The sequence below is a fragment of the Tyto alba genome, unplaced genomic scaffold (assembly GCF_018691265.1).
Source record: "Tyto alba isolate M040663 unplaced genomic scaffold, T.alba_DEE_v4.0 Super-Scaffold_3, whole genome shotgun sequence".
Lineage (NCBI taxonomy): Eukaryota > Metazoa > Chordata > Aves > Strigiformes > Tytonidae > Tyto > Tyto alba.
In genome coordinates, this window is record NW_024881304.1 from 13127072 (window position 1) to 13153166 (window position 26095).

Sequence of the window (26095 nt, forward strand, 5' to 3'; positions counted from 1 at the left end):
GCCTGGTGCTATCCTGGCCCCATTTTTCTTATGTACTGACACCCCCCCTCTGTCCTGTTTCCAGTGCCAAGGTAAGGGTACTTGCCAGGTACTTGAGCAAGTTGATGTATAAGAAATGTGTTTGTTATGAGTTCTTTATTGTATCTTTCAATAGAGCCCCCACATTCCAGCCCATCCGCAAGTCAGGCTGCCAGGGTCTCACGCTGATCTACAGGATCTCGTGTTGAAGTTGGGGGTCTCATTTCACATGTGGGTATTTTGGCAGTTCATCTGTGGTTTTGTCAGAGAAAGACAGAAAAAAGTATAGGAATGGGTTAGAATTTTATTTAATTTTGAACTGAAACTCCCAAAAGCTCACTCTCAACAAAACAGCTGTAATATTATAAATGAACCTTTATTAAAGACACTTCAATGCCATTTGTTAGACACTTCAATATCTTACATGTTTTTCAATGTACAACATTGTACCAAATTTTCTAATAAATAAATAACTTTGTACACAAAAGTAATACTTCCTCTTTCACATTGCCTCTTAGAAGCAGCAAATTCACATATTTAGTGGAAGTCATAACATTAGGCAGTTAACTTTATTCAGAAACATTATTTTCAAATGTTAATGTGGCAAATATGCTTTGTATCTGCAATGGTGATGACTTTCCGCCAGCAAAATGAGTCAATTAAATCATTCCCCTCTTCCCCGGGTCGTGTCCCCGGTTCCACTGTTTTCACCTTGCGAGTCGGGGCTGCAGCAGACTTCTCCCTTCGGTAAAGGGAAAGCTACGCTCGGTTTATAATTTTCTAACATCCATTTCCTTTGCTTTAGAATCAACTTGGCACTCAACATAATTAGCCACCTGTCTCAAAGTGCAAACGTGTCAATAGTCAGGAACTGATACAGACAGGTACCTGGCTGAATTATGCCTCTCTTCCTCAGGTTTGGCGGGGCAGCAGCGAGGTCCCTCCCTGAGGGGCAGCAGCGGCTCCTCAAGGTCAGGCTGGGCAGGAGCCAGTCGCTAACACAACACACAGGCAGCACAGAACTGCTCCCCGAACCCCCCAAGTGAGGTACCAGCACGGAAGATTAAACGTTTCTGCCCGTATCTCTGCTGCTTGTTTTGAGCCACAGTGCTAGCAAAGGGGCATTCCCACCAGACTCGGCTTCAGTGGAACTGGCATTGGAGTTGCTCCTAAGGAAAAAAGTAACAAACCCCCCTAATAAACCTTCCCCCGAAGTAGTCATCACCAGAGTTAGCAACCTTATGTTAGCAGAACTCAAATTACAAGTAACTGGAAGGGAGTCCTCCATCCACAGGTACCAACACCAACAGAAAGCAGCCTTTCTATAAATAAAAAGCGTCATAGTGAAGTTCGAAGTGACAAAGATCTGTCTGACCAATGTGTGGGTATTTCTTTTCCCCCCCCCCCCCCCATTCATGGATGAATTTAAAAGACCGCATAAAAATACTTGGGGCATTTCCACTTTGAACAGAGTACTTTCAACCATAAATACACAGTTTCCCTTCTAAATGAGTATATTTCTGAACAACTACACAAGGCAGCATAATTAATTTGAAGCAGATATTTTCAATATGAAGAGTCTGGCTGCAGATGGGGGTAATGACGTTCAAAAAGAAAGCATTAAAATTGTGTTGCAGCAAAAAAAAAAAAAAAAAAAGTATCAGATGAATTAACAGTACAGCTGTCAGCTTAGGAGTGCGATTTTAGTTTTGTTGTCAAAACAAACAGCTCTATGGTTTCAAACCCCGCTCCACAACAGATGTGGGGTTTTTTTGGGGGGTGTGAAAATGCATTATACTGGCAGGGGTTATTCCTTCTACACAGGGCTAGGCTGTGTGTCTTTATACGCACCTTACGCAGAGGTGAAGCCGCATCCAGCGCAGAGGGGACGTGTCTGCTCTTGGCTCTGTAGCCCCCGGGGGCGGGTAACGCCTGCTGCTGGGCTGGTTTTGAACGGTGCAATAAACCACCCCGCATTTACTGCCCGGGTTAGGGATTTTGGTAATGACTGCTCACTGATCACCACAGCCTTTCTGGCTGGTTGGTTTGGGGCTCTGCACTGTTGCTGAATTAGCCAGTGCCTCTTGTGTGGTCCGCTCTTAACGTATCACACAGTCACAGTTCAAATACTAATTTCTACGCGGTTTTGAAAGGCAGTGGAATTTAAGTTCTTCCACCAACAGGAAAAAAATCAGGTTGCTATGTAATTTCTCACTGCATGGGTTATTCCCTATAAACTTCATCTGAAACAGTTGAATATCTCTGTTTAAATGTGTTAAGTGCAATAAATTTCAAAGGGGAAGGAAATTTGTGCTAAGTAACCCAATTGATACTTAAAGGAACTTCCATTGAAAAGAGGACAATCCCTTTGGAACAGTCTGGCTTTTTAAAGTTCTGCTTATGTATTTAAGGCACCAGAATTATTTCTCTCACAGAGTTTAACAGCAACCTGATACTGAAAACAATATTGCCAAAATTGTAAAATTTCACTCAGTTTTCCATGCACTAAAGATTAAAATAGCCTCTGTAAAAGATATATATATATATATATTTTATATATATATATTTATATATGAAAACTCTTATGTACAATTGTATCAAATACTTTTCTCTTTACACAATAATCCCTTGCATTTATGTGCTTCATATGCAAGTCAACTTTTGAACGCTTCATACTTCTCAGGGAAGTTTTAAACTATGTACAAACAGATGACGCTCGAACAGGAGTTTGTTCCCCATACAAGCTTGTTTCTCATACCTCAGTTGTTTGCCTTTGACAGGTCATCAGTTCAAGATTTGAGGTAGAAGTAAGTAGCCTATATACTCTGTGCAAAAAAAAACCAAAAAAAAACAAAAAAACAAAAAAATAATAGCGTGTTTGTTAATTTGCACATGGCAGTCTGTCCTCTCAGTCCAGCGATCTGTTCGGTGGCTTCAGCTGATGAAGGGGGTCGCACGGCTTGGGCGCGCAGCCGTTGGCCAGGAGAGCCTGTTTCACTTCTGCTTCGCTCTGCAAATCCAGTAGTGTTGGGGAAATTTCAGGAAGCACATTCAGTTGTTTCAATGACCCTCCTGCTGGTGAAGCTCTCACCAAATTAAGGTTGTTCAGCTCTGAAGGCTTTGCTACTGCTTGCGAAGAGCCTGCAAAAACCGAAAGAACCAGGGTGGTTAGTGGCTGCTCAGCGCTCTTCATCCCACCAAACCCTGCCACTACCATCCATGCCCTCCAGCCAGTTAAAAATGCTGATGGGAGGAAAACAAGGGCTCTGGGGTAACCCAGACGGAGTTATATTGCATTTGGGCAGAAAAAGACGTCCGCTAGGAACCACGTACCCTGTTTGTCTGCGAGCAGCGGGCTGGCTGTGCTCACAGGTCTTATTCTGTCGTGGTTGCTGGGGTAGAGGGTCCCGTCTGTTTCCAGCCTCTTGCTGCTGGCAATCCCGTTGCACGGCTGAGGATGAAGAAGGCTGGTGCCTGCACCCCGCTTCCTATTCCGTTCCTTGCTGCTCAGGGCGTTTGGGTAGGTATTATCCACAGTCTTAAGGCTCTCAGAGTAGTACTCCAACTCCTTGGGGTAAATGTGGACGTTCATGCTGTCCGTGCTGCCGCTGCAGTCCGTGCACACAACTGGCAGGCCATAGCCTTGGAGGGAGGAAGGGAAAACGGCAACAAACCCAGGTTAACCAGCTGGAAGTTGTCAGCACTGAAGCACACAATTTGCGGAAGGAAAAGGCAGCTCTGTTTAGTTCATCTGTCCCTCGGCGCTGGGGGAATCTCTCACTAAATAACACGGATATTTCTTAGTTTTATACAGGACTATTGAACACCCATGCTTTTCAGAACTCTGTACCTGTCACTAGAGGTAGTTCCAATTAATAGGTTTAGCTGGCTGGGGTTTTTTCACTTCAAGTAAGTTGCGACTTTTTTTTGTTTGTTTGTTTTTTGTTTAAATAAAATAAACGGCATTTATTTCCTTTTCCAGACTTTCCAGTCAAGGAAGAAATAAAAAGTGGAACTTTCCTGTACCTGCTTTAAAATACCAGGTTGCCTTTCTTATTTTTGTGCTGCTGCTTTACAGGGATCACTGTCAACTCATATTGTTATCTCAAGATGTGTTATTACTGTTAGTGGTAATAACAGATGAGCAGAATTCAAAGCGGCAAGTAGGAAGGAGTTTCTAAATGTTGAAAGTTAATTTCCTTAGTGCACTCAACAACTTTCCATTATTAAACTTTATAGTTTCTCCTGGAAAGAAAATTTGTTTCACTGGCAATTTTTCTGTGAACGTTAAAATACAGCATGAGAACAGAAAACACATCCTCGAAACAGAAAAGCAGGACTGTAAGACCCAGGAAATTAGCAAAGAGCAGAGGCAAGTGCAGTGCCCAAAACAAGCTTTACGTTTGAAAATAAAAAAAAGAGCTGAGCTTTGAAGTTGACAGCCCTTTTAAAGAGCATGAAAAATTTTAACACCTTCGGTTTGAAAGTGCTCTCACATTTTAGGAATAGCTCAAATCAAAATACCAATCACCCAGCTGCAAGGAATGGTGATGGTGAGTTTCAGTCTGCCTCTTTCTGACAGTTCCTCGAATTCAAACTTATCCACGCTTGATAGAGGATCAAAGCAAGCAGGAGAAAGTACATTTGCTGTGCTCACACCTGAGAATCATTCTGGCCTTTTTTTTTCTGAAGGTAACAACTTCTTGTCTTAATGCTGTCTGACTTGGAGGGCTTTCTGATCTGTACAAACACAAAATACCTTTCCAGATTAATGGGTTTTGTACCTGTCTTATCTGGAACAAGCATTCCATCAGCCATGTCTTCAGTTTTCCAAGTGTCTTTATTATAGCCGATACACAGCTTTGGCTGTCTACAGCCTGCAGTGGGAGCTTCAACATCTGGACACCTTCCAGCATCAGTCTGACACATACCTGTAACAAACGAACCATCTGGCTAAAGACCACAACCATCTGCTCTCAGTTAAATGACTTGTTAGTCTTATTTCTACTGTAAAAGCTGCAAAAGGGAAAAAACAATAAAACTGGAGATAATAGATAATTTTTAAGCTAATGTTTAACAGAATAAACGCTGTACAATCTCTGGAGAATCTTAGTTCAAAACGCTTAACTTTTCCTTCCTAATGTGCTGTGTTTAAATACTGTAAAATCCCAACATTTAATTTCTAAGCCTGAAGGCAGGGACAGGCCATGCTAATGTATTTTCTAGTAGAGCTTAAGTATGGGTAACTCTGGTGCCAAAAACCTAATCCAAAATTAGCAAAAAAATAGTCCTTAGGGCCTGACTGAGCAGTTTCTGAAGCAGCCTGCTTGTAGGAACAGTTATTACTGGGAGAGGATAGCTTTGTGAAATGAAAGACAGATCCTTGTTCTGCATAAATGCAGTGGCGAGAGAATTACATTATGAAGATCTTTCAGATAACTCATAACAAGCACAGAAGTACTTTGTACTGTGAGTTCTACCTCCTCGTATCAAGTTCAGATACAGCATTACAGAAAAAATAATTAAACAGGTTCTCACCGTTGCTGTCTATGTGCCCGTTAGGCTGTTGGTTATCTGCTCTGGCGACCGCTTCCTGCCGGTCAGAAAGAGTCCCTTGTGAGGACAAGTAGCTCGGCACGTCAGGAGGCACAATAGTCTCATCTAGAGCAAGGGGAGCAGAGAAATGTCAGCTCCTACACTAAGATATAGAGGCTTCTGTTTTCAAAGGCATGTAAAAATCACATTTTCAAGAGGGATTTGGGACCAGATCTGTAACTGGTATTTTCTGTAGGTGCAGTGGAAACTGAACTGCTTAAATACTCCATTCCCCCGAGAAGCCTCACTCCTGATTTTTCAAAGCTGAAAGCTGTGAGATACAGTGCTGATAAAGCCATTTGGAGTGTTTGGCACGGTCCGTACAAGGTAGGTGGAGGTGGAACTGACTCTTCAGAACAATTAAATCCTTCCTTTTCCCCTGAAATTCACAGTACCTCATCTGACCGAAGTCCTCTGTCTCCCAGAGTCATAAGTAAAACACTTCTGGAGAACAGGGTCTTCGATTCACTTAAGCAGGCAAGTAAGTCTAAGCCCCTTATCTATCCCCAGGCTTTCTCCATTTTTTTATCAGGCAATTTCAGTTTCCCTTGTCACACAAACCCAAGTGAAACTCAATTATGCTAGGCCAGAAGCCCTAGGTTTTCAGGACTAGGCAAAAAGGGGTGAGGGGCAAAATCCTACTGACACACAGGTCACACAGTATCCAAGACTATCCTAGCCTGGGTCTTTAAAATCCTGTGTTGTAGTGTATCTAAAGCTAAGAGTAATATAGGAAGTCTTAGTCTGGTTCTTCCATACTTCTGTTCAAAGGCTGCAGAACATTGAGGGCAGGAGAGTTTAATCTCACTGCAACACTTATTTCAGCACGAAATTATCCCCTTTAACTATCTGGAGGAAACAATAAGCACTCCTTCCTCCCTTAAAAAGTGAGGGATACCCCTCCTCAGCTGGCTACAACAGGCAATGTGGAAAAAGGGATACCAGCTTCAAAGTCTAGTTTTTCAAGTTTTGAATACAAACTTTGAAAATACAAAATCCCAAGAAGACAGACAGGTTCCCAGCATCGTGGACATAATCCAGACTGTCTCAAGAGTTATCACTTATGGTCATGAAAAATCAAAGTAGCAAAGCAACAGCTGAAACTACTGCCAAGTGGAAAAGACCTGTCTGAAAAGCAAGCCAAGAGGAGAAATGCAGCTCTGAACATGCTTCGAGAGCAAGTGAAAGCTGGTTCCAGCTTTGTGAGCAAAGGGAACCACTGAGGGAAGCCAACGGCTCTTCTGGTGTGATTGTGTGGCTGCCTGACGTGCCGATTCAGCCTCAGTGGGAAATCTGACAGCACAAAGGGTTAGAGAAGCCTCCGCAGGACACTCGAGCTACCTGTGTTGGTGACGCTGTACTCTTCACTCTTCTTCCTGGTTTGGTAGATGATGCAGACCCACACCAGAGATGTCAGCACGATGCTACACACCACAGCAATGGTGATGATCCCCACCGTGGTACGGTCCTTCCTACAGCCGAGAGACTGCAAGATGCTCACGTGGCTGTGTGCGCGCTCTGTCCCCACGGTGTTGGACATTTCGCAGGTGTATTTCCCGGCATCCTCCAAGACAACGTTCCTAACGATCAGCAGCTGGTTGCCAGAGGTGAAGTGATGCCTTTCTGTCACCGTCAGGGGCTGGTCACCTTTCAGCCAGGTAATGCGGGGAGGCGGGCTCCCGGTGGCTTTGCACTGAAGAGCCACAGTCTCGCCGACAGACACTACGTGGTCTTCCAGCGGATGAATCAAAGATGGTGTCTCTGCAGGAGAATAAACACAGAAATTAATTCTTGGGGACAACGTACGAACAGATTTCTTTTAACAGTATTGAACGTAACTGATGTCCCTGCAGACAAATACACAGCCACGTGCGCCCAGGAGCATGGCAGCTCCAAACCACAACAGATCTAACAGTCCCAACCAAGGCCTTCCCGTAGCCAGTTGGTGTTCGACTTCCCAACAAAGAAACCCCCGAGGACAAGGGGCAATGGCTGTACTCATGAGTTATTTCATAGGGTAAAAGAGATGAAGTGCAATTTCCTTTTGAAGTAATTTTCCCAGTTGGTGGGACTTCCTTGGCACAGGAGGAAATGTGACTTAGTGGCTCCTCCTCTTAATTAGCAGGGTATTTTTCATTAGTTAACTACAGTGTAGAAGAATGAAACGAGACTAATGCAGAGCACTGCCTCTTTGTCCCTTTTCTGTATCTGCAACCGCTGAAGAGCTTGAACAGCAATCCCTTCCAGCTCCCGCCTCCAGACCACTTGGTCTCTTGGGGCTCTAACGCATCTTACCCAGTACAGTCAGGGTGGCATTTGCAAGCACAGACCCCGCGGAGTTCTGTGCCGTGCAGCTGTAGGCACCCTGGTCTTCTATCTTCACATCTGTAATGAAGAAGACATCGTCGTCGGGCATGACGTGCATGCGGCGCTCTCGGGCCGCCGGGAAATCCGTGCCCCCGTCCTTCTGCCAGGCAATCTGTGGGGTGGGGTGTCCTTCAGCTGCACACTCCAGCCGCACCGTTGTCCCCGTCCGGCTGGTGATGTTATGGGGAGTTTTGATAAACGAGGGCAACACTGATAAAGAAAAAAAAAACAACCAACCAAACAAAAACAACAAAAAAACCCAAAACAACAACAACAAAAAAAAAACCACAAACAAACAAACAAACAAAAAAAAAAAAAAAAACAAAAAAAAAATTGGGATGAGCAATTCCATCGGGAAACCACCATCTTCTGGGCAGTTCTGTCTTCCTCCTTTAGCAGGAGATTAATATGATAATTACCCATAGGCAAGAGGGTGGCAAACTGCTTTTGCAGGATATATCTAAACTGCTGGAGACTAACCCTGTGTTTCTACAGCACATACCTGTCTGCAGTGTCCCAAAACCTCCCACTTGAGATCATTAGAGCTGAGATCAAAGCTAGTTTTCTTCTGTGATTAACCCGGAAAGAAACCCCATCATCTCTCCTACAGAGAACTTTCAAGCACTACAGTCCCTCTTCTTTGCATCCTTTTGCATTTTCGTTTTAATTTGCTCATTTCGTTGGGCAAAGACTCTACTGGAACAGCTACCCAGAGGCAGCTAAAGCCATTAAGATCGTGCTGAAGTGCCTGGCTGGATGGCAGCCATCACACGCCGGGCACATGCTCCTCACGTGGCATTTCTCAGCATCCCCCTGAGACACAGGCAGCTGGTGTGAAGAGGTTAAGAGCTCCTCACCATCAGGAATGGACCCCCAGAGTAACTGCCTGCCAAAAGCGGGTCGCAGAGAATTGTATCAGCTCGGGCTGAGGAGAGGAACGAGAAAGCAGCTTCCTACTCACCATTAACGGTGAGTCGGGCCTTGCTGGAGTAGGTAGAGCCGAAGTGGTTGGTGATGATACACTGGTAACGCCCTTCGTGAGCGAAGGTGACGTGCCGGAGGTGCAGAATGGTGGTGTACTCCATCACCTCGCCGTCCTTCGCCCGCACGTGGGCGAAGTTCTCAATCTCAGCATTGTGCAGCATCTCGTTGTCTTTCTTCCACGCAAACATCATGGGGGAGCTGCTACTGCTGGCGGCCGAGCAAGTGAAGCGGATGTCCTTCCCAAGGACAGCCACTGTTGTCTCGGGCTGGATGATGATCTGCGGCTTGGGGAAATCATCTACAAGAAAACAGCAGGCACAGTTAGTTCTGGACTATGAGGGAAGATTGGAGCAAGCAAAGAGATGCAGTGAGAAATGAGAAGCGCCTAAGTGAAAGACATTATTGCACGTCTGCTTTTACATCCACTGTTGTCTACAGCAGAGAAGCAGCTTGCTCTGGCAAAGCACTCCACCACCGAGACTGGCTCTGCAACGCGGATGTGCCACGCACAACCCCACTGCCTGGCTGGCCTAAGCCAGGACTCCCCTTCCTCTGGTTCCTTCTGGAATCACTGGACTGAGGTGGTCGCTGAGTGGCCTCAAACACCTACAAGACGCCTAAGCTCTCTTCACCAGTGCAGCTGAACCTCACAAAGATACTACGGCCTAAAGAAAATATCCTTCCTTGTACAACCCACGCACAGAGAGCAATACTGAACTTAAAATTTCACCTCCAGGCCTGCATTAGCATGAAGTGGGAGGGGAGAGCAGGAAGACACTTAAAGGGCTGCAAATGCCACCTCTAGGGACAAACGCTCCCGAGCAAGGTGACTGCAGCACGCACTGTCAAAGCAGAAGCAGCTGTATTTGCCTGTCACCCGTCTGGGGTGGAAAGCTTTGCACACTCTCTCTGCCCTGAAGATTGTTGGTTTTAGCAAGGTTCCAAGCAGATTCATTTATTAGATTTCTACAAATGGTGTAATTTAATATTTGACTAAGGTTTAATTAAACAGCCAGGCCTCTGGAACCAGGAGTACTAGTGCCTGGAGGACTTGGCAGGCACCGGAGAAGCAAAGCTGTCTTCGCTTTGTGATGTGGGGATGGAGCCTTCATGATCTCCTCTTCAGACGAACACAGCAAGCCTCCCAGACTCGCTCAGAGGCCACCTAGGCAGAGCCCTACCACTCTGGGATCGAGAGGGACATGGGACAGCAGCTGGAGCAAAGCTTTTGCTCTGTGTTCAATGCAAGCTGTGCGTTCAACTTAGTTAAACAGTGTTTTTCAACAGCTCATTTTTCCTTCATCAAACAGCCATGTGCAGCTCCACCCAGGATCCACATTGGTTTGCTCCACTGCACAGGGTTTGCCTCACCAAACCGGGCCTTTCTTTTGCCCGAAAGCCAGATGCATGAGCAGCACCCCTTTGGCCTCCTCTGATCATTTACATTTCTTTTCTTGACAAGAGAGGCAATAGTTGTTTGTGTGTGCTGGGTATTAAGTAAAGCTGCTTTGCAACCACAGCTCAGGTGCAGAGTCAACTGTGATGTTCGGGAGGGAGAACAGCAGTAGATGCTGTTTAGAAGCAAAAACAACCGTAGGATTAAAAAAAAAAAATATTGTAACGCAACTGTTATCCATTGGTTGGTTCATGTTGCAATGCCTTATGGCCCCAAAAAAAGAGCTGTGATGGATAGATTTTCCTCTGCTTTGTTTCTTTAACCCTTTGTTGTTTCCAGAAGGGGAAAAAAAGTGAGCAGAGAACACAAAGCCACAGAAGACGCTCAGAACACTGCAGAGTGAAAAAAATTACAGCTGCAGTCTTGGTAGTAACAAACCGAGAGGACCGGGGAAATCTCTGTGCAGCCCCATCTGGAACTGGAACAAGCATGAGTCCCTTTTGATTTAATACTCAGGGAGCCCCGTAAGGAATACACTAGATGCAAGCAATGCGCTGTGTGGTTTTGGTGGGAAATAAATTGTAGCCAATGACAAATTTTTAAAATGCAGGCTTGAGCTTCCTTTGATCCCATTGAATAACAAAACAAAACAGAAACCCTCTCATAATAACATGTTAGTAGTCAAAGAAAATGTTTCCCAAGTGAGTCCTACTCTTCATACAACCTCAAAACACACAGGCAAAGACTTACCACACACAAAACTTTCTGGCAGGATGGCAAAAATGCTCTTGCTTTTTAGTGACTCAGGATGGGCGCAGGTGGCCACCACAAAGGATTGCAGCTCTTTCTCAACTAACCACTGGGGCAACCATTTCAGCTGGCAATCGCAGAGGAAGCTGTCGCTGTTTATGTGGCTGCAGGGAAACAAAACCAACACGAGCCTGCTGTGAGTCCCGCATGGAGAGAAGGCTGGAAAGGCTCACAGCCCTTTCATGTTAGTCACATTCCTCCTTCCCTCCCAGCATGGGTGGTAGGGAAAAAAAAAAAAAGGACTGCAGGGTTGTCCTCGAGGCACTAATGATGTTAAATACATAACATATTTAAACAGCATTTCATCTCCACATAGAGCAACCCAACTTATACTTATTAACCAACTTCCAGAGTGATCCCCAGGAGCAGATGAGCAATGCCATCCCTGGCTTAAGTGAGGGAAACCAAGGCAGATCATCTACAAAGGAGACACGCAGCAGAGTACACATCTACAAAGGAGACACGCAGTCAAGAGTACAGCCCGTCCTGCTCCCATTTCTCCTATCTAATTACCACGAAAGCTTCTTCTCTGCCTCTGTGGTTTGAGCATCCGGGGCGGGGGGGGCTGAATTCAGGATTTAATTACTGAACAGTGAGGGAAAGCCAAGTTCCCATCATAAGATCTTTAATTCCCTCAGTGGCTAACACCAGAGGAGTAAGTGGAGAGGCCCTGCCTGCTCACCAATATCACGGGGGGTAAGAGGTGTAGCTGATGTTTACTGATTAACAGAAGCGGTGGAAGAGAAATGACCAGACATTTGTGTAAACCCAATAAAAACAGTGGCTAGTTTGGAAAGTAAAACACAAAAACATTTTTCAGCATTCTAACAGTAATTTAGCAACTTCTATTAAGAAAAGAGCTGTGAAAAAGGTGCAAATAAAAGGGGAGCTTCAGGATTATTTTTTTTAAATGTTCTGGGCCAAACTGCGGCTCAGCATAGCTCTGAGGCCAGCGAAGAACTGCACATTTACACCAACAGGAATTCAGTCTTTGGTCTGGTTTGGTCCAAGATCATCGCAAAACCAGGTCTGATGCTTCAAATGGAATATGAGGATGCCTCAGAGACTGGGAAAATGGCCCCGACAGAGAAGTCCTGTCCTGCAATACTGCAAGTTGGGCAAGGGTATCAAGAGCACAGCAGAATCCCAACTGCAGCACTACGTTGCAAGAAGATGTGAATCTCCTCCCATTTTTCTAACTGATAACCCCAGGAAATCCTAAAGTCTGAAACTAGCCAGGAAAGGGGAAAAAGAAAGAAATGGACTGGAGAGGCAGGGAATGATGGAACACAGGGATCTGATTTTCCAAAGCTGTCCCCTTTGCTGTCCTAGAAAGATGTGTAGACCCCAATACCTGTGATGGCATAAACACTGCTGGCTAGCTGGGACAGGTCAGACACACCCTTAGTATTTAAGACTTCAGTACAACACATTTGACATGTATTTGTCCCCTGTCTGAAAGCCACCTTTCTCCACGGTATAAAGGTTCCTTCACAGTATCTCAGATCCCACAAGCTCTTCTCTAATAAGATCAATCTTTTGCCTTGGTTTTGTTTCATGAGCCAGTGCAAAAGACAAGGTAGTTAAACAAACAATGGGCACACCATGTTTATCTTCTTCATTCCCCAGTCACTTCTCCTAAAAGGCATTGCTAACAGTAACCATCCAATTCCCATTTCCAACGTCAGGAAGAAGAATCTGAACCTGCCCAAATACCAAATACGTGATTTCTCGTTCCACAGACATTGCGCTACTCCAGAGTGTAGCAATGCACTGACAGTGGATTAAATATTTATGGAGAAGAGGAGAAAAGGAAACCAGGCAAGACTGGAAACAGTGTCTGATAACAGTGCAGAGCCCCAGCCTGGAGCACAAGCAGCAGCTCTGATAACACATCCGTATTTTTACACCAGAAAGCTGGATGACAAGTGGATCCAGTTCAAACGGTGCTTATCGCTGAAATGTCGGTACTGTGTGTGAACCCTACACACAGGTACAGCAAAGGAGCAGATGAGCCACTGGGAATTAAATCAGTGGCGGCGTGAGAAGGAAAGGTGGCCAACAGGACCAGGGCTGGACTTCCTGAGCGGAGATGAATAATTGCAGATGCGAACCTGCTGGAAGAACCTGTTCCGATGATCTAATTTCACTCGCTATTAAATGCAAGATGTTCCCTTGACATCTACTCATGTGTAAAAATACCCTGCAGAGGAGGACAGGAGGGAAGGAGGAAATAAATGAGTGGTAACGTGGATAACACCCCACTGGAAACAACGTGCTACTTCACACGTCCAGGGCAAGAAGAATCCCTGCCTCCTTAACGGTGTGTACAGTCCAATTACTTACAGCTGCTGCAGGCTCTTCATCTTAGCAAAAGTGTCTGCTTGAATTGAGCGGATGGCGTTATCCCCAAGGTTCCTGCGGAACACAACCAAAGGCAACATGATCAAAAGGGACGCTAGGGCTGTGACAAGGTCTCTCCACATTTAAGCAACGTAGCAGGTGATTTGGAAGCTCCTTGTTATGGTGATAGGCACTTGTAGCTCACAGAAATGGTTTTCCACAAAACATTTTAATATTGAGTAAGTACTGCTGAACAATAGTCAAACAACAAAAATGACATGAATAAATCACTAAGTTAGTCCATACCCCATCTTCCCACTACACTTTCTCAGTCTCGGCTACCTCCATCATCCACAGCTCAGAAATTCCTCCGCCCCCTAGATAACCAAAGATAGTCAGGAATGTCATATCCCAGGCTAGACCTTCAGCAAACATCAAGAAAGCAAATACTTGGGCTAAACAGCATCTGAAAAGTTATTTGAAAGTGACTTTGTGAGGGTACTATTGTGTTCGAAAAACACCACAATGTTTCCAGAAGAAGGTATTCTTAAAAGCTTCCTTCACAACCATTGCTAATTAAAAAATTCACTTGTCCTCTGAAAAAGGATAGTGTCAGATTTAGGGCTTAAGTTTACTAAGTGAAGTAGTGAAGTGTAGGACAGATGAGCAGTGTTTGCAGAGGAAAATCTCCGTAGAGCATTAATAAGGGAACCTTTATCTGGGAAGGTACCCCCACAGTCAGGCAGCCCGAACCCTTCAGTGTGCTCTCAATGGTCATAACACTTCATACAATCAACAGCCAGTAAAACATCTAGAGCAAAATCACATATACTTTAATTTGTCTTAATTCAGAAAGGAAGTTATTCATGAATCACTGCTGGAGTCATCAGCTTTGGAACACAGGAAAAAAATTACACAGCAGCAGCCAAAATTTACTTCTTGCAAATCACTCTAAGGCAGTTGTGCTGAATGGGGATGTTCGGTGCCTGCATCATAAGCAGTCATTTGCAACATGTGTCCCTGCCAGAGTCTGGATTTAGGAGGAAGCTGGGGCAAGGGAGGAGGAGGAGGAGAGAGGGCTACGTCTGAAATAGCGTATTTTCATTGCTAACAGCTTGCAAAGAAGCAATGTGCAAGTCAAAGCGATATTTATCCAAGAACAAATCAAAAAATTAAGAGCATGCAGATTTGCCATATGTTCTATAACTTTGTTCCTGGCACAAAAAAAGGCCAAAGTTGAGGCGGACTTATAATGAGAAGGAAGCAGGTGGCCCCCACAAATGGACTGGCTTCTCAGTTTACAAAGACACTATTAAATTGCTAGCAGATCTCTCAAGCAGCTACTTTTGGCAGACCCCCCTTCTCAAACTCTGAGGCATGGTGGGTTACTCACAGGTGCTCCAGGGCCTCCAACCCTGAGAATGCTTTCTTGGCCACCGACTTGATCTTGTTTCCAAACAGAGTTCTGCAGTTTCCAAACATCCAGTGCCAGATAAACAGAAAGAAAATGGGGCGAGGGGGGCAGAAAAAGAAGGAACACAATTAGCGTGGCTTTATCTGATATACGCGCTCAGTGTAAGTCCCGGGAAATCTGAACTGCACGGAGATTAAGAGGGCTGAAGTACACTTGCTTTCCCGCTCCTGAAATTAAACCCTTTTATCTGTATTCGAATTTAATAGTGATGACAGCACAAAAGGGAATGTGCCATATCACGTAAAAAGGCAGGTTTGCTCCAGTGCTTGGAAACCAGCTTGCTGAGTAACAGAAGGTCCCCTCTGTTCTTTTCAGGCTAGCTGTGGACAGGATTAAGTGCAATGACAGTTTAACAAGATTTTGGTTTCTCCCTGCAACACTTTTCATTTCGGACTTCTTCCCAGATAGTAAAAGAGTGGTAATTTATTCACTGCTGCTTGGCCTGAGCAGACATCCACACACAAGGGCCGAGGGCTGTCTCTTGGCTGCAGGTCTATACAGCAGCTAACTGAAGTGACTGCCAATTTCCTTCCTTGGTTTATTATAAATACAACAGCAAAGTAATATAATGTAAAGAAAGTAATAAATGATAGCGGAGTGGTAACTTCAAGGGGCAAAAGGCAGAAGAGAAAAGGTAACGTAGGGAGCTGAGGAGAGTGCTTGCTTGTGTCTGTGACCAGAGAGCACTCCTGCGAATCAACAGACAGTGCTACGCAGCGGCAAGAGGGGGACTATCAGCAGGCAACAGCCAGCTGGAGCAATCACAGCCCAGCTGCTATCTGCAAAGTAACAGTTCTCTATAAATATGGACCAGTGGTGACCCATCAAGGGCAGGGTTCATGCAGAACGGAAAGTCTCCTCACCTGTTTTAATAAAACATCAACCAATGCCATTAATTAGGAAATGCTTTCCTTCCGCAGGTTCTCTCTGTCTAAGGTTTATCTTCCAGGTGCATCTTCTATCACCGCTTGCTTCACATGGTGTCCTATCCAAGTCATCACTAACACCTCAGGTAAAAAACTGGCACACCTGGTGCTGCATTTGATTTGAGTCTTCCCTCAAGATTTTTTCCTTAAATATAGGGTGCAACCTATACCTGCACCCTAAAAGGCTCTAAAACTACAGCGTTCCCACTGCTTGCTACCGGCTGGGGAAAGGAGGCTGGGGTACAAGATGGAGCATGTGCAACCATTACACAAGCAAATACATTTGCAGGAACTTGTTAGGGCTTTCCATGAAGCACCCTTCAAACGTCAGGATAATTTGGTGTCTCGGCACTGGCGCCCAGAAAGCCCAGTTTCTGTGTGGATGAAATGTGGGTGCTGCAACAGGTAGGAAGGAAAATTGGGGCTCATCACGCTGTTACGACAGTGAGGACTGAGACTGTATCACAATTTGTCCTTGCAGCCTGTTGTCTTTGGAGGGAATTTGGATGCCTGCCACCGGACAACACTATGACCCCTGAGTAGGTCCCTCACAAAACCAATCACTCTGGCGGAGGTATGGCCAGATGAGCCACCACTCTAATTCTGGAGTCAAGAGGAAAGGCCAGTTACTCCTAGCTCCATACAAAAAGTCTGTGGCCCTAGACTCACAAATTTTACCATTCTAGAGCAAAACACAAACAAAAGCTTCAGTTTCAGGCAAAGCCATGTCTCAGCCTCCACGGTGAGGCACACGCTTGAAGCCCTTTCTTAGAGGCAGACTTAACTTGGTACAAAACCACCGCTGAATTTTCAGAGCTGTGTCCCTTCATTAATTGATTTGAGGTGAGACTAGAGACAGCTATCATAGGCATGTTGGCTGATTAAAGGCTCCAGATAGCTGCAACCTGCTTTATCAACAGTATCATTCTAAATATCTACAGTGAGCTTTCCTGACCCCCGTGTTACAGCACCCAAACCAGGGTGTCAGAGGTCCTATTTACTACATGAGAGTGCGTGTGGCTTTCTGCTCTGGTGAAACACCCCAAGCACCAAAGGATGTGTGCAATCATGTGTACCATCATTTGGCAAGAGGGATGTTGTATTAATGAAGGCTTTGAAAAATCCATTAGAATGATTAATATAGTAAATAATTTACTATATGCAAACTCTGGTCATATGGCTGCGTCGCTACACACTGATTTCTGGAGCCGTATTTCTCAATGTTAGATGTTATGCTGAGTTTGGGCTTGATAACTGGAGAATTCTATTTATTGTTTACAGTGGATTGTGGGCTTTGAAAATTAGAGATACCGATTATATCTGTTTACTTATCTGTGCAGAGATAAGCAGTACATCTGAGGATGTGAATACACAATGCATACACCACTTGTATAGGTGCATACAATTTTATGGCTATATACATGAGAAAAACATAACAGACGGGTAACCAAGCCATGCCCTAGTAAACTCATCATTACGCCTTTCAAGTGTCAACTAACCACTTCTCCAATTCTGAAAGGGTTTGAACCCAGCAGCCCCCTTCAAAGGCTGTGGCACGCTGGAATGCCAAGGCGGCGGCGTGCAGCTCCACAATTAGCTCGCCCGCTCCGGCGCTGCCGGCAGAGCTGGGGCAAGCATGCTCTCCCGGTGATTGCGTCAGTGTAATTACATGCCAGGCACGCAATTCATTAGAAAGCGGCATTTTCTCCTCTAGCCAGTTTTGCACCTGCAGGAAGATCTCAGTCACTGAGTGAGCCATCAAAGAACCGGTTACATTTAGCAGCTTGAATAATTAGGAAACTCGTTGTTCCCCGGCGATTCCACTGATGCTTTTTATGCTTCAGTGCTTCTCGGCTCCTGCTTTCTTGAAGCAACATTTTAATTTAGGCCTGTGCTCTCCATCCTGGAGAGCTTCATATATAATTCAGAAAAGGCTAAAGTGACTGGCCTCCCCACCTCTCAGTTTAACACCTTCATTTCGGGCGAACAACCCTCTCGGTGCTAAATCCTTTCAGAGGCTAATCTGTGCCAGATCAAAGGGCTTTTAAGGCAATCTCCACAGAGCTGAGGTGATTATTAATTCATTGGAAGGTCTCCTCTGAAGTGCCCATTTATTTTTTGTATGCTAATGCATTTAAAGCTAGTTGACAGTTTAAACACAGGCCCTAAATCACACAGTGAAATGTTTGCTGTAAAGGCTGGTATTTTCTTTTATTTACAAAAAAAAAAAAAAAAAACAACCTGCCAGCAAGAACCATACTAACTTCAGCCTCGGATGAAATTTGAAGTTTTGGCTTTACGTGCTGATGAGCTAAAACAGACATGAGCAGATCCCTTTAAAAGCAACCACTCCCACGTGTCCCCAAAACACCTCAAGAAATGTAATGAAGTAGTCTCATATTCTGAGTATTTTTCTAGTCTTGTACTCTGGCTGACAACGAACAATCCCAGCAAACCTGTCTGTCTCACAGCAGGTTCACTGTTAGGTAATCGAACCACTCCTGTCTGCCTGAGACCAACCTGATCCACATGCTCTTCCAGGGTATAAAATCTGCTGCATTCCCCCACAAACCACAGACTCATGTCCTTCCCTGCATTCAACTTGACTCAGAACTGGTCCAAGTCCACGTGCAACATAGACAGAGATCAACAATGTGAAAAAAGATGCAAACCCGACTTCTTCAGACTTGCACGAGCCCTTGACACATCCTTTGCTACTGGGCGACAACCTGGCCATCTTTTGAAGCCGTTCCTTGTGCTGGATGATAAACATCAGATCAGGCCACGGCTATTTCACAGGGGAGCGATAGCTGCTCTGCCTAGAACTCCAAACACACAATCTGCACAACCCTGCAGGCTGCCTCTGCTCCCTTCCTTCCTCCTCTCGCTCCTTGCCATCCCTCCTGGCCTCTGCCTGACCCCCACAACTCATCAGTGCTCACTTCTCCCGCTTGCTGAGTCAATCCTTTTGCTGAACTCCTTCCTTCAATGCTGTCTCCTCCGGCTTTTTCACCTCCCTCCCGTTACCTGCACTCAGCATTTCTAGTATATCCCAATCACTTGGGACCTCCACTTTTGCTCCCATGCCACTGGCCACGTTGGAGGGATGCCCTAGGGATGCCACCAGGAGAGCTCGCTCGCTCTCCGTTCCTTTCCTCCACGTTTTCTCCCTTGTCAAAGCAGCACTACAGACTCACAATCCTACAGCCTGCAAATCCCTCTGGACAAAGCCTCTGCTCCCACTACCCTTCTAGCAGCTCACATGATTTCACTGGTTTCTTCAGACAAACCAAAAACTTCAGCAACAGCAGCCAAGGACTCTCTCACCCACCACATCTGCTCCTCTGCCTTTTTTCTATCAACTCGTGGGAAGAATTCCTGATTCCACGTGCACAGTGGTTCCTACTGGCCTCCCTCCCACACTTCTTTCTACCTCCCTGCCTGACTCCCCCTGTCCTTAAATCCTTCCCTGCCTTATTTTATTCACAGCTACAACCTGGTTCCCCTCTCCTTGGATTCATTGACTCTCCTCAACAATGAGCAAATGCCATCTCTGTCTATGACTTCAAATTCTTCTTCTCTAAGCATTACGTCCCCACAAACCCTGCCATGGCTCTTCCCACTCCCCCAGGAGTCTCTAATGAGAGCGTGACAATATACTGCCTGCCAGGATTCATTCTAGCCATCTGCTATCCATCGAGGTACTTTTACTGCACCTCTGGCTGTGCCATCTCAGCATCAGAGACAGCGTGATGGGGGGGTGCTGAGAACTTAAACAAAGGCAAGAGGTAATGATTAGAAAGAGTCTTGATTTGTCACAAGCCATCAGAGACTTCTCTGACAGGGCTGATTTATAGAGCCGATTTCAAATGGGATACGAACAAGTACAGAGCAATGTGAAAATACTTGCGAAGGCCAAGCAAGCTATGAACATTTGCAAGGCGCATGCTTGCCTTGGGTTTCTTTTTATCTCTTTAAGAGCCTATGCCCCATGGTGCCTTTTATTGTCACTGCACATGGAAGTGAGCCCAAAAGATCACTCTCAGACAGAGTATCCCACAGAAACGAATCCTGTTTCAATCCTCTGCTGTAACAGGAAATGGGGTGATTTTTCTCCTCTGTTTATTGTTATTCGCCGCATCAATCAGTGCTTCGCTGAAGATCGCAAGGGGTCTTTTTTGTTGCTATTTGCTTTTAGAAGCAAGGAACAGTTGTGCTGAATCTTACAGATGAGAACAACTGAAGTTTCTCTCTCCCGTGTCTCTGAACTACAGTATGGGGCACCGTCAGTTCATCACTTTAAAAGGACTACACAGCTCCCTCATATCTGCTCAGAAACACAAGTGCTTGATAACCACATTTGCACTCTCGCAGTGAGCCTGCAAAACTGCTACATCTCAGATTTTCTGTTGATTTTTATCTTGTTCCAAAGGGAGGATGGCTGTGTCAGAGGGGAGAGACCCACCCCCACGCAGGCACACAACACAACTGCTTTGCAGAACTTCAAACCCAGGGATACTCACAGCTTGCTTAGGTTTTCTAGGCCTGTGAAGGCTCCGTTGGTATCTTCAATTGTGCCCGAGATGTCGTTGTGGTCCAGTTCCCTGGGGAGAGGACAAGAGAGAGCTCATAATCAGTGGCTTAGTCCTAGGCTCATCGTTCAAAACAAATGGAAACAAGTTTGAGAACATCATACGAAGAGCTTCCCATTTTCTCCTGACAGTTACCAGAAAAAGCAGAGTCCTGCAGCAAAGCAGCACTAATCACTCTTCCTGCACTGACCCATGCTGAGATGGTGCATTCCAAAAGGAGCTCTGGCTTTTTCCTAGCTGAGACCCTCTTTTTCTGAGACAGCAGCAGTAGCAGACAGTTACTTTTTAACAAGTAGGTTTCAGCCCTTTTCTAATTCTGTGCAACCAAACAAAAGGAAGAAAAAGAAAATAAAGTCCCCAAACTAAACTGAAACTGCTGTCCTTCAATGCTACTATCATGAATTAAGATAACTTTGGCTATTCAAACATCTATATGTATTTGTCTATAGCTATATCTCAGGAAGATGATTTGGTATATTTTCTACAAAGCTGTATTTTTTTCTGGCAATGAACTTGAAAGCTCAACAAAGGAAAGCACCATCATCCCTTCACAAGCCTAACTCTCTGTATAACGACTTTTTTTTAAAAAAATGAGTAAGAATTCCTTTTTCAGAGTTAGCTTCTTTTAGCTTTCAAATTGGTCATCAATTACAAGAGTCAAAGAGGTCTGAAGAAAAACAAGCACACAGAACAAACAGAGAGATCCACAAAAGCTGTTTAAACAGTCTGTTTAAAAATCCTTCCCTCCTAGCTTTAATTCCAGCTAGCAATGAATACCCAGAAACACAGACAGAAATTTATCATTTCTAATGTTAAGTAAAAAGAAAAAATAAATAGGCTTTGTTGGTTTTGTTACATTACTCTGATTTAAAACCTAGCAAAACCCAACAACAAAGCAAACTTAACCATCCAGATAACCCCTCGAACCCTCAGGTACTCCCTTTCACACTTTTTGAAGATTATTATCAGAACATTTCCAATTTAAAAATATTAAGGACAAAAAAGAAAAAACAAAGCCACCTTTTGTATTCGTTTTGTAACATTCCAGACATGGGCATCATAGTGTAGCTTCTGGGCTATGCAGCACAAATCCACAATAACCCACAAGAAGAGAACAAAAATTTTTAAAAATCCATTTTATTGGCATGGTATTCCTCAAGCAGAGATGGGGCTGAGACTTTTGGTCTCAGTACCTAAGCTGGCTGCAGTCTTTGATTGTTTCTCAGCTTTAGTGTGTGAACTGAAGATGTGAAGGGAGGTGGCCAAAAGCCACAATTCTTGTTTCTCAGCTGGCTTCAGCATGAGACCTGAGTCTCCTGTCCCTGGGGAACCATGGCCTTAGCCAGCATCACTGGGGGTGTCAGGATGATCTCTGGGCCTGTTTATGCCAAAGGGATGGATAAAAGCTCAACATCCCCGCGGGGTGTGGGCGCACATAATGCTGTGGTGGCATAAGAGACAAGTCCAGGAGAGATGCTTTGATGCACTGACATCTTCAGCTCCATCTGAGTGGGGCAGGAGCAAATGCATCCTCCTGGAGCTAAGTTTCTACATTTCCCATATCGTTGCCAAGCCGATGCCCCTTGTTCCGTTTGGTTTTTAAGGGCAAATCCTTTCTCAGACATTTCTTCTCTTCAGTTCCACCACAGGCTACTGGTCTTTGGACCAGCAAACCCTTTCCCATGGCAGACACAGACAAGTGGGAACAGCCTTTTAGGAGCTCTCTGACACACGCTTTTATTAATTGACTGCCACACATTGTTTTTTCTTGAAAAAGGAAAAGAAAATGGTATTGCTTGTTCATCCAGAGGCAACTCAAAGGTTTAGTGTTAGAAAGGAGGAATAAAAACCTTTTTAACTAATGAGTGAAAATAGAGAGAAAAAAAAAAAGAGTGGGATATTTTGGCCTAGCTCTCTTTGTATTCAAACTCCTCTCCCAGCCCCTGTTGCCAATTTCCTATTCTTTCTGGCTGGCTGAGCTTGAATGCTCGCAGCCTTGTTAATCATTGTGCTCCGAGGTCTCTGGGCCTGACCTCTATTTGAATAGCTCCACATTTCAGCAGTTTCACACCCACCAAAGGCTCCCCAACAATAGACCATAATTAAAGCATGCTCGGGTCTTTTTCACCAGGTGCAGGACCCAATAGGCTTTTCTCTTTATTAAATTAGAGCTCGCTCACACACCCCCTCTCCGCCTCCCCCTCTCTCTGTCCTAGACATAAAAGAGGCTCCACATTCACTGCAGAGCAAAGAACTACCAGCTCCCCTTCCCCTCCATTTTTCTTTGGAAACCTTTAGTTCCGGTCTTGACAGCTGCCTCAGAGAGGTCCCTTTCTGAATGCCCAGTGGCTGAAAGACTTTGGCTTAAATTTAAAAAAAGGAAAAAAGCAAACAAAACTCAAACTCACTTTCCAGTCACTTCCTTCAATGTGAACTTCAATAAAGGAAAGAGTAAGATGGAAAAAGTACTGTAAAGAGGGGAGATCTCTCTGTTCCCATTTCCTTTTAATTACTCAGGCCACAATGGGCTTCAGAAGAGGAACAAAAGTATCAAAGTGTGTTATTTTCTTTTGAAAGAAGAATTAAATCAGCCTGCTGAACTCAACCAGCCTGGGAGCATGGACAGCGCTGTAAGACACACTGTGAGAACTTCATGGTGTGCCAGATGAAGGTGCTGAGCCCGCAGCCCCCAGAGAGAGGGGAGCAGCCAGCAGCTCTACAGGTACAATGAGGGAGACAGAGGCAGCACAGCTGCAGGAATGGACAATTATTAGAACTGGGTTCCCTATCTTCTGATGTTTTTAAGGCAAGCACAAATGTACTTCAATCTAATGTAGATCTTGGGTTTAACAGCACATAGGAGTACAATTCTACAGCTGGCATCCCAGAGAAGGTCAGATTGATGTGTTTAATGATCTCTACTAGCCCTAAAATCTAAGAAGTTGGTATCTGGACAAGCAAGCTCACTACCAGTGCCACAAGTCCAGATATTATATTCTGTCAGTGACTTTTATTTTAAAGTCTCTGGTAAATGGCCATAGTCACCACTCGATAGGTCATTTTGCAATTCAATATTAGGGCACATGAAACTTTTCTCTTGATAGCATGGCAACTTTTTTGTTGTTCAGGGGTTACTGTGAAAATCAGAGCAACAGAACATCCCATGGCCCAAGTGAGCCCATTTCCGCATTAAAGAGAAAGACTTATGGTTATGCACATGATACCTGAAGCAGCTTCTTGCTGGGTGAAGCTCTGTGTGTTCTTATACTTCTTGTACAATTGGATCCCAAGCCCAACTTCTGAATTTGTTTTGACATACTTTTTTTCTTCTTAACATCATTCCCTACTCCTCCCAAGTACAGAATGATCCAACGGAAATTGTCCTTTTCTAAGAATTTCAATTCAAGTCAGTAAGACAGCAAGAGAAATTCTGCTTTTATCTGAAGGACTGAAACCTCAAGGATTTTTGCTCAGCTGGGCTAAATTCAGAGTCCTATCCTACATTCCTATAATTTTACTCTAGAGCCCTCTACTCTGAAAGCAAATTGAAACACTAAGCAGTCCAACTCCAATTCTTGTAACTACTCAATTAAAAAACACAAGTTCACTTAAGTTGAATAATGAAGTAAACACAACAGCTGCTGAAGACAACAGAGCAGCGTGTAGGGGAGTTTGATGCTGAGGACACAGGCACCCAAAGCAACTGCAAATCAGAGGAGTCTGCTAGAACAGAAACTGTGGAGGGAAGATGGGTGTTAGCTGACAAACACTGGGAGCAACTTACAAGACACGTAGGTTTTTCAGTCCCTTGAAAGCACCTTCTGCAATATGATTGATGTAATTGTGGCTCAGCCGTAGTACGTGAAGTCCCCCAAGGTCTGCCAAGCTTCCCTCATCCAGCCTGGTTAGGTTGTTGTAAGAGAGTATTCTGAGGAAAAAAAGTAACAGCCCTTGTCAATCCAACCAGTATCTTCCATGCTTCTCTGTGTCAACCAGTACCAGCCTCCCACAACCACCTTACGGGGAGTGATGCGTACTAGGTGGATACATGAGAGCTTGAGTAGGAAATAAGACTGCAGTCTGCAGATATTCCCACAAGATACCCATGGGGCAGCCTGGGTGACCGTAAGGGAGCAGGAGGCATTTGGCACCCAGCTACAGGGAAGCCTTATGTACAGACCACAGAGAGAGGCTCCTCCAGAAATGAATGAGAGCAATAATCTAACACACATGCTGTCAGTTATGGCAGGGATGAGCTACTTTCTCCTGTATGGCTAGGTCAGGGTCTGGGAGCACTGGGAGACTGGATCTCAGTCCCCAGACGTATAGGTAATGCTCAGATATCAGTCCTGGTTGGATTCAGTGATCGCTCCCATTTGGACTCCCTCTGATGCTTACAGGATAAAGCAGCCCCCTCCTTCCCCCACGCCCTGCAAGGTGGAGAGTGACGTCAGATGGATCTTGAAGTTCACACACGCTCTTGGCAGGGTCCAGACTTCTGTATTTAGGAGGTGCCTTATCGTTCTGCACTTGTGCACAGCAAGCCCCGGGCGTCTGGGTGTGGGTGTCTCCACAGCCTGCTCCACCCCAGTCGAGAGCCAAAAGCATTTCACCACAAGGCAATTGAATGCTTCCTTTCATGCACAGGAAGGAGGTATCTGTTCTAAACCAGCCGCCTTCCCTCCTGCTCCCCTTTGTCAAGGAGTGTACAGTCTGCTTGAAATCTTCTCCACTTACAACTGACTAATATTGAAGTTGTTTTTCCCTAGTTTTCCCATCCATCTCTTTTCCCTTGCCTGTATAATCTCTGCGTTTGGATTTTTTATTTTTTTTTTTTTTTTATGCAATACTCCTGTTGCAGTTTGGAAGCTGTTAGGAAGAAAGCTGTTTTTCAATCCCAGCCAGGGAACAGATGAGGCTTCTGAGATTTGACACCGAGGCCAGGCCACGGGACACTACAGGGCACTGCAGACACCTCACACACTATGCAACCACCTTCCACGCAAGCAGTAAAACCACAGAGTTGCTGATGCCGAACATCAGCTTGGCTCATCAAATGAGGGACCTCCTGGGGTAGCAGCAGGCAGTCACTGATCAGTGATCTTCAGCCTGAAGCATTCGCCCACAGCTTGTTGCTCTGAGTATATTCCTCCTGATCTCTGGATGTCCCTGCAGCTGGGTAAGCCCTGCAGGGCTACTGGCAGGTGAACGTGACCAGCAATAGCCTCAGCTTTAAGCTGCCTGCACACTGATACGCGGGGTATAAAAAGTGGCATTCAGCTACATGCTACCACTCGTATTTTCCCTTATCCCTTTAGAAAGGGCAGTTGCGTAGGAGTTTTGAAAATACCTTAGTGACCCGGGAGCACAAGTCACTTCAAAAGATAAAATGGTTTGGCCTGCTGAACTTTTCAAAAAGCGGAGTTATACAGCTTAGAACAAGCACTGAAATCCTTCACTGTACAGACAACAAGGAAAAAAAAAAAAAATCTCACTGAGTTCCAAACCTCCAAATTCCTCTTCTAGTGCTGCCTGTTAACGAGTCTGCTTAAAAATCCATCTAGAGCTTGCATGAAAGTGACTGCAAAGC

General features: G+C 45.0%; 1 protein-coding gene across 1 annotated transcript in view; it reads right to left on the reverse strand.

The window, feature by feature from the left end:
• Nucleotides 1–375: 375 nt before the first annotated feature.
• LRIG1 (leucine rich repeats and immunoglobulin like domains 1) overlaps nt 376–26095 on the reverse strand; it is a 73846-nt gene continuing 48126 nt past the window's right edge. The window contains exons 8-19 of the mRNA XM_032985772.2: nt 24290–24433; nt 20437–20517; nt 14907–14978; nt 13517–13588; nt 11111–11274; nt 8942–9262; nt 7909–8190; nt 6955–7374; nt 5557–5679; nt 4803–4949; nt 3352–3660; nt 376–3159 (exon numbers count right to left, since the gene is read on the reverse strand). Of these exons, the coding sequence (XP_032841663.2) occupies nt 2927–3159; nt 3352–3660; nt 4803–4949; nt 5557–5679; nt 6955–7374; nt 7909–8190; nt 8942–9262; nt 11111–11274; nt 13517–13588; nt 14907–14978; nt 20437–20517; nt 24290–24433 (2368 nt within the window). The 3' untranslated portion in view covers nt 376–2926. The remainder of the gene's footprint in view (nt 3160–3351; nt 3661–4802; nt 4950–5556; nt 5680–6954; nt 7375–7908; nt 8191–8941; nt 9263–11110; nt 11275–13516; nt 13589–14906; nt 14979–20436; nt 20518–24289; nt 24434–26095) is intronic.